This window comes from Triticum urartu, chromosome 5, assembly GCF_003073215.2.
Source record: "Triticum urartu cultivar G1812 chromosome 5, Tu2.1, whole genome shotgun sequence".
Lineage (NCBI taxonomy): Eukaryota > Viridiplantae > Streptophyta > Magnoliopsida > Poales > Poaceae > Triticum > Triticum urartu.
In genome coordinates, this window is record NC_053026.1 from 617950251 (window position 1) to 617964766 (window position 14516).

The 14516-nt window shown below is 42.8% G+C and overlaps 1 protein-coding gene across 3 annotated transcripts; it reads left to right on the plus strand.

Moving 5' to 3' along the window:
• Positions 1-3182: 3182 nt before the first annotated feature.
• LOC125511302 (urease) lies at positions 3183-13712 on the plus strand. 3 transcript variants are annotated; one of them, XM_048676635.1, is made up of 19 exons: positions 3183-3403; positions 3501-3756; positions 3851-3924; positions 4504-4549; positions 5162-5267; positions 5458-5600; positions 6569-6742; positions 6833-6996; positions 7092-7467; positions 7555-7663; positions 8275-8414; positions 9066-9203; positions 9287-9378; positions 9676-9805; positions 9986-10144; positions 11555-11737; positions 12126-12260; positions 12998-13069; positions 13298-13712. In XM_048676635.1, the coding sequence occupies exons 2-19, from the start codon at positions 3631-3633 to the stop codon at positions 13517-13519; spliced, it is 2589 nt and encodes an 862-aa protein (XP_048532592.1). In that variant the 5' UTR covers positions 3183-3403; positions 3501-3630; the 3' UTR covers positions 13520-13712. The 3 variants fall into 3 exon arrangements, with proteins under 3 accessions (XP_048532592.1, XP_048532591.1, XP_048532593.1); XM_048676634.1 differs by having other exon boundaries at positions 3587-3756; XM_048676636.1 differs by having other exon boundaries at positions 3587-3756; positions 6569-6679.
• Positions 13713-14516: the final 804 nt, after the last annotated feature.

Consider the following 14516-nt stretch of genomic DNA (forward strand, 5'->3'; position numbering starts at 1 on the left):
TGCTACGGGGCAAGCTGCCGCTACTGCAGGCCAGCCATCGTCTCTCTCTCTCTCAACTGTGGCCATGGCTGCGCACATCGACCCTTTTAGCACCCCATGCGGGATGTCATGTGCCGCGAGCTTTCGCACGAAACGGCGGGCACGGCGGTGTTGCAAAACAACGACCGCGGTGGTATTTCCGTAACATCGTCTCCGTTGCAAAAAAAATTCTGCCAAAACAATCTATGTTACACAAATTTTCTGCAACTTGATCTCCGTTGCAAAAAAAATTTGCAACACGATCTGTATTGCAAAAGTTTCTGCAACATGATCTCTGTTGTAAAGGTTTCTACAGCATGATTGCCTTATATCGGCGGATCACACGCAAGCATCCGTCGGCTTGTTCGTACGACGCGTGTCTTGGCAGGGCAATTTATTTTCTTTCTTTCAATCAACTTGGCCGCTGCTTGCTGCTCACTGTCCACTACAATGAGTTTCCGCATCATAGACTCGATTGCAGCAAAAATGCAACAAGACCTCTGTTTCAGAAAAAATAAATTTTCAGCAAGACCTGCAAAAAATTAAATTGCAACAAGACCTTTGTTACTTTTTTTTGAAACAAGACATTTGTTACAAAAGAAATATCTTGCAAAAAATTCTATAACATGACCTATGTTGCGGAAATTTCCCCGCAACACGACCTGTATTGCAATGATAAAAGGTGACGCTCTCTCAATTCGTTGGATTCAATGGCTTGTGAGACGGCGGACGCGTAGCAGCCGAATTATCACCCGAGGTTCTTTTTGCAACACATGTTGGGTTGCAATGAGGCAGGATCTATGTTGCAAAAAAGTTGTGTAAAAAAATTCAAAAAAAATTCCGCAAAAGGACCTCTGTTGCAAAAATTTCTGCAACATGAGCTTTGTTGCAAAAGTTTTCGTAACATGACATCTGTTGCGAAAGTTTCCGCAACACCGTCATTGTTGCAATTGTAAAAACGTGTCTGGATCATAGGTTGACACTAGATCTAACGGCTGCCAAGCTGGCGGATATTTAAAAAAAAATCCGCTGGGCGACGCCTAGCGTCCCCCGTCAAAAAAAGACCCAAAAACTAAGAAGTCCCTGGTACTGTATATACTACTCGTTATATAGAAAATGGGAGATCAGAACCAATTCATCTCAGCCGTTTCTTCACGCCTGATTTAATCCAAGCCGTCCATGTCTGCCCTTAACTGAAGCTGTTGGGGACGAAGAGCTCAGACTCCCGACACGCGCGAAGGGCCCGGCGGCGCCTCGCCTGATGCGGCCACGCGGCGGCGGTCGCCCGCGACGGACGAGCGGCGAGCGGTCCTCCTCTGGTCCATGGCGTCGACGGGGCGCTGGAGCTGGACGGCGGCGCGGCAGAGGGGGCAGGTCGGCGAGGCGGGCGAGCTGCGGACCCACTCGTCGATGCAGGTCATAAAGAGGGGTGGCGCTTGGATTTCAAATTTCGGAAGCAGGAGGCTGGAGCTCGAGGTAGGCACGCGTGTGGGTTGTGGCGGTCGGGGTCGGGCTCGTGCGTTTGCTTGTATATATGGATGGATCATTGATCGGAGGCAGGGGGTCGATCGGAGGTCGATCGTCAGCTCTATCTGCTGTTCAGCGTAGAGGCAAGCCCGTCTGGCACTCAAATCTTTGATTGACTGCGACGAGCTGCGCTTCCCATCCAAATGAGCAGTGTTTGGTTTACTGTCAGTGCTGAGCAGCAAATGTTTTTCATTCACTGATCGTCTTCTGAATTCCCAGGTACTGAAATCTGAAGTCTGCAGCCTGAACCTGAAGAGGAGGGAATGCAAGCTAATATGTATGCGTGAAATGCTCCTACCAACCAACTGCATTCCTGCTGATCCAAGCTACTGCGGTGTTTCATCAATGGAGGGATGAATGGTCAGGTGTGCGGATCAACCCAGGAGGGAGGGTTGCATACAAGTGGGACAGTTTTTCTACTTAGATTGTACTACAAAATTGCATCAGGCCGGCGGCCGCATTTCGGTTTATCTTTTGTCGATGCTTTCGCAACTGATCATCGACTACGTCTGCCAGCGTCAGTGAAGCCCCAACCATGTGTGCGTATGTCGGGGGACTCTCTTTTCAGTGTAGTACAAGCCAGTTCATATGTTGATTGCAGTTCAGTGCAGGTTTAGTGTTTAGCTTTTGCCCCTCACAGAGCAAAATGCATCACTGCACTTGTCTCCCTGCAACAGACATAGCGGCTATGTCTTGCTGCATTTGGTTGGTTAACTTAAAGAGGGCCATGTTGGCATGTTGCTGCTCACTGAACTCAAGGTGGGGATGCAGAAATGGGACAGAGTAACAGACAGACCATAATCAGTTGCCATACCAAATCATTTGGTTTTTGTTCTCAGTTTGAAGATGAAGTAGAGTTATTTCGCCCACCGTTGATGTCCAAGTGTAGGGGTTGAGTGCCAGCCAACAATTCAGAACTAGAGCTTTTGCCTCTAGTTATTGCCTGTTCAGCAACTGTGTAACCAAGTGAGCTCGCCCCACTTCATTTCACTTACTAGTTATGCTTAGTAAGCCACATATGCAGAAAGAAGTAGAAACAAGTTGCAATCTTACACATTCCCTACCGGGGTTTTGACAGGATGCAATTTTGTAGTACAATGTAAGCAGAAAAATATTGACATCCAAAATATCAAACTTAATAAAAAATTGGGCATTTCTTCCATTTTTCTCTTGCAATGCTCGTTGTCAAAGTCTCGTTTGTTCCAGTGAGGGTTCCGTTGACGGTTGTCAATGATGAAGTCGGAGCCGTTGCCTCGTGGAGAAGTGACGACGGTGACACTTCATGACAATCTCAACGAAACAACGATGTTCTCTTCTTGACAACGTGTATCTCTTTACGCGGGTAGTCAGATCGGCCAGCGTTGCCCTATGAATTGCCGTGACGGTTTTCACTTGTTTTTTTTTTCACTAACTTTTTTAGGTGATTTTTTTCACTAACTAAAACGGGCAATTATAGAGACGAGGCAAATGATTCAAAGAAAGTGGTTACACTCCTCTTGTCAACCCGCTGACTTGCTGGGCGCAGTGGATCCCGTCGATCGCTTGCCCGATTGATCCACTCCAGATTTCCGACGCGCGCGGCGGCGGGCCCACCGACGGCGACGGAATTACCAAAGAAGACAGAATCCAGCCGGCTCACCAATCAAAATCCATCGCGAGTTCGCGACGACCTCTCTCTCTCTCTCCGCCCACTCTGCTCCGCTCCCTCCTCCGCCGGCTTCCCTCAGACCCCGGCGCGGCCGCGCGCCGAGCCCTCCCTCCCGCCGGCGCCGGGAAGCCCGTCCCGGTGGAACAAGCGGCGCGGCCTCCCCCCGCTGGTCCGGCGCTTTCGCAGGCCGCCGGCGACCCGCCCGCCCAGGTTCAGGCTGACCTCTCCCACGCTACTGCTTAATTCGATTGTTCCGTGCCATGCTATTCTTCCGGAAGCAATCAAATCCATACCTCTGTTGTATTAGGCATTCCAATCCATCCAGACACCCAGTTGGTGCTGGGAGTTTTTGATCTGCTGTTCTGAATTTTCGGCCCGCGGCTCGTTTACCAGAGGTTTTGAGGGGTTCAGCTCTGAATCCGCTCCTGTGGTGAGAGATGAAGCTGGTGCCGAGGGAGGCGGAGAAGCTGGCGCTGCACGGCGCCGGCTTCTTGGCGCAGAAGCGCCTCGCCCGCGGCCTCCGCCTCAACTACACGGAGGCCATCGCCCTCATCGCCGCGCAGGTGAGGAACCGAGGATGCGAAACTCTCCGATGCTGTTTCCACAAGCCAATTCATTGGTTGAATAATACCTTGTTCTGCTTCCTGATACATACAGATTCTCGAGTTTGTTCGGGATGGAGACAAAACTGTAACTGACTTGATGGACTTGGGGAAACAGATGCTGGGCAGGTTCGTTTGTGCATTCAGTGCAGTAACCAACCTTTTGACCCCCTCTCCAGAAACTCCGCATCTCAGTATTATGCTTATCTCGGGGAAAAAGAAGAAGAAGGAATGTACACATTTTGAACTGCCTAGACAGATAAAAGAAAAGCATGATGTTGATGTTGGCTTCAGTGTCTCTTGACCAATTCTCTGGCTGAATTAGTGGAATCCGACTTTACTGAATATGCACTAGTTTATAATAGACACAACAGAATGCTAGCAAGCCTTCTCCTTATTTCTCATTTCACATGCATAAGCTACGCAAAGCTGGTGCCACTTGCTCACATCTTGCTTGAACTAAGGTTAGTTCAAAACCACGACACTTATTTTGGATCGGAGGGAGTAGAAGATTCTCTGTTAGCCTATGACAGATTTGTTACTTCATAAATTATATCCGCTATCTAAGACTTTTGTTATGTGTGGGGAGCATTGTTTAAGATTTTCCTGTCACATTGTTTAAGATCATTGATTAAGTTACTGTACGTGATGCCGTTGCTGTTCTGTAACCTTATGCTCTGAGACTTTTACCTTTTTCTTGCCTATCAGGAGACAAGTTCTTCCGGCTGTTCCATACCTTTTGGACACTGTACAGGTTATTTCTTTGCTCATGCTATATGATATTGATCAATTTCCTCTGTCCTAGATCCTTGGTTTGTAATGATACAGGAAATAGTTATATTTATGATGCTAAGATTACAACTAACCATGTTCAGAAACAGGTTGGGGAAACCCTGTTAAACCCCTCCGGTTCAAAAATGCCACCTGAAACTATGGTTTGCTCGTGTACTACTCAAGTGCGTAGACGGTTGAACAGATGGTCAGATAACTGCCCTCTGTTTGAACAGGCAGCCAAAAAAAATGTAGATGGCTCTTTCGATGAGATGCATACCAAAATAAATACACTTCACAGGTCCAACTTGCCTACAGAATGTCTGTGATACAACCAAACACCTTAGGAGGTACCTTGAACTCTTGTTGACCCAAGATAAGTTCTCTTTGGAGCTTCATGCCAAGTATCCTGGATTATGCAGATTAGAATGTCTGCCTCTCATCAGCCATCCTTTATTTATAGTACTAAAGTTACAACTAGGCCATAATACGGGCTCTGATTGGACCCAGATACTAACTTTACAACAGTATGCTTGACAATTATGCTTGTTGCCATAATCTTTCAAAATAAACTCAATTATAACATCTTTTCTAGGTTGAAGGAACATTTATGGATGGAACAAAACTAATTACTATACATGACCCTATTTGTTCTGATGATGGAAATTTGGAGCTAGCTCTGCATGGTTCTTATCTCCCAGGTTGTCAACGCTGACCAACTCACTTGGTTTACTAATAGAAGTTTGTATTTTAAGTTGCATGCTTGTACAAATCTTAAAATACTGTACTTGTGGTAATCTGGCTCTTCTAGAAAGTTTTATTGAGTTATCAGTTTGAGAAACATTAAGAAGCAAAAAGGGTAACTGTACATAAATTATTAAATTGTTGCAGTACCTTCACTTGAAAAGTTTTCTGGGAGTGATGTTGAGGACTATCCTGGTGAAGTGCATTTCTGCTCTGGACGCATAATCCTCAACCTTCATCGCAGGGCTTTAACTCTGAAGGTTGTTAACAAGGCAGACAGGCCTATTCAGGTAAGCACATATGGATGTTTTTGTTTGGTGTCCTGACTGCAAATTTACAAATAACTTCTTATTCTATGACATTTTCATTTGATGGATCTTTTCCCCCGACTTATTTTCACAATTGGACCTATGCTTTAATGCCACTCCTTGTGGTACAACTGTGAGTACTATTCATTTAACAAGATCACTCCTACAGTCCTGCCACCCCTTGGAAATATCATAGCACTTTATCCACATGTAGCATAACATGGTGCTGAACCGGCAGCCGTGTAACAATGCTGTTACTTGTAACACTGCTAAAGGCAGTGAACAGCCGTCCTCCACAGTCCACACCACATTAGGTTGAACATGTAAATGTGTTAAAGAGCTAACAGCTTAATTAGGTGATGGAGTTAGCTGAATGGCTCTAGATACTAGGGAGACAATCGGGCCAACCCACTTACTTGGTGGTTCACTTCCACTTACTTGGGTTTTCACTTTGTACACATGCTATTTACATTATTGATCAAGCAAAAGAACTAAAATGGATCAATAGGTCGTCCTGATCCAAACTTGTATCCCTAGCTCTATCTAACACTGACTTATCCTCCTAAAGTTCTTTTTGGGAAATTAATTTCAGGTACATTCTTTATTTAATTATGTTGCTCAAATTCATGCATTAGTATAGCCATGTTGATCTTAACGGGTGCAAGCTGTTACTCTTGTTAAAACGGCTGTTGCATGCTGTGGTTCCTTTTCTTGAGTTTCCATCAATATTTTATTGCTCTTTTTCAGGTTAAAGTTACATTTTCTCCCTTTTACATACTGTTGTTACGATCCAATTGCCTTTTCTTTCCACATACTTTTCATAATACGTTCATTTTGCATCGCATTCAACAATCTCACGATTTTTATGGGGCTATACCGCCCTTTAAGATTCTGATGCTACTATAAGTTGTAGTTCATGAGAAAAAATAAATCCAAATTGTGTTTTGCAGATCGGGAGCCATTACCACTTTATAGAGGCCAATCCGTACCTGGTTTTTGATAGACACAGAGCCTATGGCATGAGACTGAATATACCTGCTGGAACAGCCGTTCGGTTTGAGGTTCTTTTATTCGATCCATCCTTTGGCATTTCCTGCTCTGTAGAGCCTAAAAATACATTTCAAGTACTAGGGATCCTACTTATTCTCACATATATTCCGCACATCCTACTTCTAAAATCCTCTAGAATCTGATTTCTTATTTATTTGTTTCAGCCAGGGGATGCAAAAGGTGTTACACTTGTAAGCATTGGTGGCCATAAAGTAATTAGAGGTGGAAATGGCATTGCTGATGGTGCTGTTGACAGTTCTCAGCTTAATGAGGTAATGCAGAAGATTACTGAGAATGGTTTTGGACATGAAGATTATCCGGATGCAAGGTTGTTTCCTTCACATTTAACTAATGGTAGAGGATAAATCCAACTTGTTGAATTTATTATGGCTTAGATGTTTACTTTTGAAACTTTGGTTGCAGCGAAGGTCTTATTGGTGACGGTACATTCGACTGCAGTGTTGATCATGAGAAATACTCTAGCATGTATGGACCTACAACTGGTGATAAGATTAGGCTTGGTGATACCGATCTTTTTGCGGAGATTGAAAAGGACTTTGCTGTTTATGGTGATGAGTGCATATTTGGAGGGGGGAAAGTTCTGCGTGATGGAATGGGACAATCCGCAGGGTATCCAGCATCTGCCTCCCTGGATACAGTTATAACAAATGCTGTTGTGATTGACTATACAGGAATATACAAGGCTGATATTGGTATAAAAGATGGGCTTATTATTGCCATTGGGAAAGCTGGAAACCCTGATGTCATGGATGGTGTGCACAGCAACATGATTGTTGGGGTAACAACATACCTGCACCTTTTAGATTGATTTAATAAATAAGAGGAGTACTTTTTAAATAGATTTCATGCTTGAAATCGTTTCCAGGTGAATACAGAAGTTATTGCTGCTCAAGGCATGATTGTAACTGCTGGTGGTATAGATTGCCATGTTCACTTCATATGCCCTCAGCTGGTAAATGAGGCAATTGCAAGTGGTAAAGTTCCTTAGTCTTTGCACCTATTAGTTGTTACCGAGGGAAATAAAATATCGATTTTAAAAGAAAAAGAATCCAGACACATCCAACGAAAACAATTTTCCAAAGTTGACTTTTATGGAGGAAAAGAAAAGAACAGGATGGGAGATTCAAGCCGAGCCCTGCATGATACCAGATCTAAGACCACAACAGATGTGCTTCTCTATCATAGTTTTAAATATAGTAATCATTCTATTTGAATGTTGTGCCTGAAGTCAAAGCGGGGTAATCTTTTTTGCCGGACTTGTGCTTTACTTGGGATGACCTGAGAATCCCCGAAATGTATTCCCTGCTAGTTGCTACAGACCTGCTAGTTACTAAAGACAAGGGACAGAGAATCACATCCCTTTGAGTTTGTACTATCTTGAAATTTTCATAGCATTTTCTAAAAATATGGGTACTGACACTGACAAACATTCTGGCAGGACTCGCATTTTCTATAACTATACTTTATGGTTGAATATAATTAATTACACATACAAAAAGGTTTTATATTCAATATTCAAATGCATGTTTGGAGTAACTACTGATAAATGATGAGGTCATTAAATCATCTCCACATTTATTTGTAGGCATAACAACATTGGTGGGAGGTGGAACAGGACCAGCACATGGAACTTGTGCCACAACTTGCACCCCTGCACCGTCTCAAATGAAACTAATGTTGCAGTCCACCGACGAATTTCCAATCAACGTGGGATTCACAGGAAAGGTATATATGTTATGAACACTAACTAAAGGTTCAATACAAATGCTAAATCTGTTTAGCCTTATACTAATCTTCTTTAGTTGTGAAATAAAATGATGGTTTCTAGGGTGGAATACAGCTAACAAAATATACATCAAGATTTCAGTCCCTACCATTTCAGAGCTTCATAGTTAGTGTTTCCTACATGTTATTTTTATGGTATGTGGAGAAAACATTGGAGACTGTTATCCAAGTGTCTTGCAACCAGAAAGGCAAGAAACCAACATATGGCATTGGATAGGATGGACTGCTTGCACTAATATCTTAGTTGACTGGTTCTTATATAGATCATGGGAACTCGAATTTGTTAATTAGAATGTATCCAAATGTAGGCCTAAGTCTGGGTAGTGAATACAGCAAAGTGATGATATCGTTGCTCAAAATCTAAACATTTATCCCTGTCGATATACTGTGCAGGGAAATACTGCAAAACCCGAAGGATGGACTGCTTGCACTAATATCTTAGTTGACTGGTTCTTATATAGATCATGGGAACTCGAATTTGTTAATTAGAATGTATCCAAATGTAGGCCTAAGTCTGGGTAGTGAATACAGCAAAGTGATGATATCGTTGCTCAAAATCTAAACATTTATCCCTGTCGATATACTGTGCAGGGAAATACTGCAAAACCCGAAGGATTATCTGAGATCATTATGGCAGGAGCAATGGGTTTGAAGCTGCATGAAGATTGGGGAAGCACCCCAGCTGTGATAGATAACTGTTTATCTGTTGCAGAAGCTTTTGATATCCAAGTATGATGTCTTGTATTATCATCCTATCATGCCGGTATACCTGCATATTTTTTATTCTGGTGATGCTCATCGAAATTCTACAGGTTAATATCCACACGGATACCTTAAATGAAGCAGGTTGTGTGGAGCATACAATTGCAGCTTTTAAAGATAGGTCCATACACACATATCACAGGTATGGAGCATGCTGTATTCAGGTGTTACATTTTTTCTACGTCACTTCTATATGGGTTGTATGCGGAGAAAAGTTGTATTTTCTGTGATGCCGTAGAAACTACCCTGTCAATTGTTGAGAAATCTGGTAACTGAAAATGCCGGCCAAAATGAAGATGGAAAATGAGTCGACATTTTAATGATTATAACTCACAGCCCCCCCTTCCAAAATATTCTTTTGTCATGTTGTAGAATTCAAATTGTTGGGTATATCGGGCAATTTTTAATGGTGCTTATGTTCTTATTGTCTTGTAAACAGCGAAGGTGCAGGTGGTGGTCATGCCCCAGACATCATTAAAGTATGTGGGGTGAAAAATGTGTTGCCTTCTTCAACAAACCCAACCCGGCCTTTTACTTCTAACACTGTTGATGAGCACCTTGATATGCTGGTAAACAATTGTCTCATGCTGATGCTATGAGTATTACTCCCTCCTTAAAGAAATATAAGAGCGTTTAGATCACTAAAGTGATCTTCGTTAAGATCACTTTAGTGATCTAAACGCTCTTATATTTCTTTACGGAGGGAGTACTTGAGAATTTGGTCGTCATATATTGTGGTTCTCCTGTAGATGGTTTGCCACCACCTTGATAAAAACATCCCGGAAGATGTAGCATTTGCTGAATCAAGAATTCGAGCAGAAACAATTGCGGGTGAGGACATCTTGCACGACATGGGGGCAATCAGTATCATATCATCTGATTCACAGGCCATGGGTCGCATTGGAGAGGTCTGTTACATACCCTTATCCTTTTTTTCATTGTGATGAACAGTTTTCACATCTCATGTTACTTTGGTTGGTGGCAAGATTGGTTAGTTTAGTTCTGATGATCTTCATAACTTGTATTCAAAGCCTTGATTTGCATCCTCCATTTATGCCAATACAAACCATAAATTAGTTAAACGGTGAAGTAGAAACGACAGCTGCACCGGTATGTGATTGGCTCATAATGTTGTGTTTGTTGAATTGATTGTCTTTACCATCAATCAACATGTGTACCCTTGACAATCTCTCAGGTGAATACAGTGATCAACTAGGTCAATGCACAAGAGTTGGCACTATAGCCTATGGTGTATGTCTAGTTCATGATGAACGTGGGACGAATTAGATGACCCATTTACCAAAGTTTTTTTTAATCTTGAAGATGAAAATCAATGGTGTCGATTTATAACAAATATCAGTCCAGTGGGTGACACTGACAGGCACGGATGGGCAAAAATCATTTTTTTCCCAATCTCAGAGTTACATGAATCCAATTAACCTGATTCCTGGTATATCACCTTGTGGCACTAATAGATGGCCCGGTCTCAACTTCTATCACACGTGAGAGACCAGCTAAAGGTTTTGCCTGTGTCAACTCAACAGTTATAAGGAAAAATAACAATTTGATGGAGCCAGAGTTTTGGAAGTGCAGAGTACTTACGGTGCTTAACTAAATGGTTGGATAGTATCATGGGTGGCAATATTATTGGTGAATATCTCAGCGTTAACCTTTAAGCAGGGCAAGGCAGAATGATTGTTGCCTTGCTTGTATCTGTACTGGCAGATCTGTGTAACAGTCGATGCATTTCTCGTGTCACATGGAAGTGAACTGCTTTAATGCATCTTAGGGTTGATGCTAGTTTCTGAATTTCTACTATTCATAATAACCAAGTGCAGATTCAAATACTACTTGCAGGTTACAAATCATCATTTCCTTGTGTTTTGAGTTCAAGTAAATTATTTTATGTCAGTCCTCTTATTCTGTACACCGGATTGTATTATTCATTTTATGTGCTAATTCATCAGAATGTAACTAGGCAATGTAGTAATTTCTGTATTATCGTAAACTTTAGGGAAATGGCGTGAAAATAACTTCAGGAGGAAATAATACCAGTTTATTTTCAAATCTAGTGTCAATGCAAACCAAACAAATCAATTCATTGGAGCAACTATCAGCTTATGAGTATCATAAATTAATCGTTCTAATGAAGTACGTCTTTTGGCTTTCTCGGATAAGCCGTGATGGAAAAAATAGTTATTTGAGAGACTTGAACTGATATACTTATAAGTCTAGATTGACGTCTGAGCTCTAGTAACCAGCAGCTGATTTCAAACTTGATTTATTTATATGCATTTATTGAAACAATTACTTTTCAGGTGATTATCCGAACATGGCAAACTGCAAACAAGATGAAAGTCCAAAGAGGTAGGTTACATGGGCCTGGCGACTCTGATCCTGCCAAGGATAATGACAACTTCCGTATAAGAAGATACATAGCAAAATATACCATAAATCCTGCTATAGTAAGCGGCTTCTCAGATTTTGTTGGTTCTGTGGAGGTATGTCTCTTGACCACTTTCAGATTTTCTTCCATTAAATGCTTCATATTCAGTAGACAACATAAGGTAGGCAATGCTGTCCACACACTGTGAAATTAGGCATCTAAAGGAAAAGGGTTATGTGCTTTGTTTAATATGCTTGATATAATTTCAGGGTAATATAATGTAATAGCAACTTAGCAAGTCTAGCAACATATGTAATTTCACTGTAGCTCCTGAAAAATGTTGTGTATCAAGGCAACTCGGAATATTTTGTTGATTGGTATCACACCCACCTGCATTCTGGCTAAGGATTTCCTTTTCTGAATATGTCAATTCAAAAGCTAACTGATCCTTACTTTTGAATTGTTTTTCCATTTTAATATTTATCTCTATGTGCTTTTGGCAGGCGGGAAAGTTAGCTGATCTAGTTCTTTGGAAACCTGCTTTCTTTGGTGCAAAACCAGAATTAATCATAAAAGGTGGTGCAATTGCGTGGGCCAATATGGGTGATCCGAATGCTAGCATTCCAACACCTGAACCTGTATGGACTCCTTTCTCTGAGATCCTTTGAATAAGAAAGTCTTGCATTAATCCTGTCATAATGTTTCCATTTAGCTTACATGAAAATAGCTAGCTTGTCAGTTATGACCTAGTTGACATTAACAGCCAAGTTTGACCAGCACATCACTGATGTTGGTGCAAGAAAAATCTTGCCCTATGCGCAATTGAAATTGATAAAACATGCTCTTTTTATAATCTAGCTCTTCTGCTGTAGTTACCCACTTGTTTTGTCAAGGATGCACAAAAGATCAGCTGTGCCTTTTCATTAATAGAAGATAAAAGGTTTACAAAACTAGGAGGGTGAACTTGGTGGCCTAAAATATCAAGAAACACACTCTGCATACCAAGGAGCACACACCCTACCTTGGCCCTGTGAGCTATTACAAATTAGACTATAGGATTGATTCACAACCTGAAGACCCAAACAACCCAGGGACCTAGGTCAGCAAGCTTCACAGACACAACTCCTGTCAGGTCACTCGTGCTTCCTCTTGACCTTGGTGATGATCGCGACGACATCTGGTTTGTCGTTGTTAAATTATGATGGTATGTGGTAAACTACAAAAAAAAAATCTATGTTAGATGAAGAAACTACAAAGTGCGGATGAATCAGCATGTTTCTCAAAAAGAATCAGCATTTTACTCTTTTGTCGATGTCTCCACAATCTTCTTGTAGTTGAAAAACTTACAGCACAGAATGGTGTATTCTTGATGCAGGTTATGATGCGACCTATGTTTGGTGCATATGGAAAGGCCGGGAGTTCTCACTCGATTGCATTTGTGAGCAAGGTTAGCCTATTGAACTCTTGTAACGAATTTAGGATGATTAGTAATGTTCGATACCATACCTCACTACTAACGTTTTGTTTTTACAAAATAATGCTGTGAAAGAAACTTTTGCAAGCTTAATATAGATAATATGTATAGCGATATCTTTGGTGAAAGAAATATATCCATCTACTGATATGGTCTTGAGGAATGGCAATGACTGCTGTTTAATATCTGAAATGATCACAGGCTGCCAAAGAAGCTGGTGTTGCATCAGAGTACAAACTAGCAAAGAGGGTGGAAGCTGTTGGTGGCGTCCGCCATTTATCGAAGCTGGACATGAAGCTCAACGACGCGCTTCCGAAAATCGAGGTCGACCCCGAGACCTACACGGTTACTGCTGATGGAGAGGTCCTGACTTGCCAGCCAGCAGCCACGGTGCCATTATCTCGGAACTACTTTCTTTTCTAGGCCACCCATTGCTTGAGAAATTCTTGGAAGGTCAATAATTCACGCAACTAGCTTCGACGGTAACTTCAAGTTGCGCACGGGAGATGTGCTGCTGGCTCAAAATAAACAATTATACATTTACGTGAAAAAAAAATCACACGTATACATATTGCAATACTTCAGTTTCTTGAAAAGTTTTGTGAAAATACATACATTCTTGAGTCATGTGCAAAACAAAAAAAAAGGTGCAGAATAGGTTCTTATAGTCAATCATTGTAGTATTTTTATTGTGGAAACACAAAATAGCTCACTTGGGCCTTTATAAAAAAATCTGATGGAAAATTAGAAATGTTCTTCTCAGTTCAGATGTTTACACAAGTTAAAATTTTCACAACGTACTGCTTGCGGCTGTATTTGCTAATCTAGCTTGAATGGAAGTCACTACGAGGACGGCTGCCGTTTGAGAATTGCCGCGTCGTGGCGGTGGTGACCTCGGACGTCGACGGGAACGACATTCCGACGAACTCGTCGAAAGCCTCATGGTGCTCGAACTGCTTCATGCTCTCGCTGATAACCTCCGGCGACATCTCTGGCGGGGGCACGGCATGTTCCAGCATCTGCACCACCTGCCTCATGCCCGGCCGGCGCTCCGGGTCAGGGTGCGAGCAGAGCAGCCCCAGCTTGAGGACCAGCTCCAGGTCGTCCTCGTCGCACTCGCCGATCCTCGGGTCCCGAGCCTCCGTGATCTTCCCGGCCTTCCAGCGCTGGAGGACGAGCTCGACGATACCCGCCGGTGACGGCAAGTCGCCGTCGGCGTCCGCGGTGAACACCACGGGCCTCCGGCCGCACGCCACCTCGAGCAGGAAGGCTCCGAAGGCGAAGACGTCGGAGCTCGTGGTGGCCATGCCGGTCTTGCTCATCTCCGGCGCGATGTACCCGAGCGTGCCGACCACGTGCGTCGCGTGCGGGTCGCCGCCGTGGTCGTAGAGCCGCGCGAAGCCGAAGTCGCTGAGCTTGC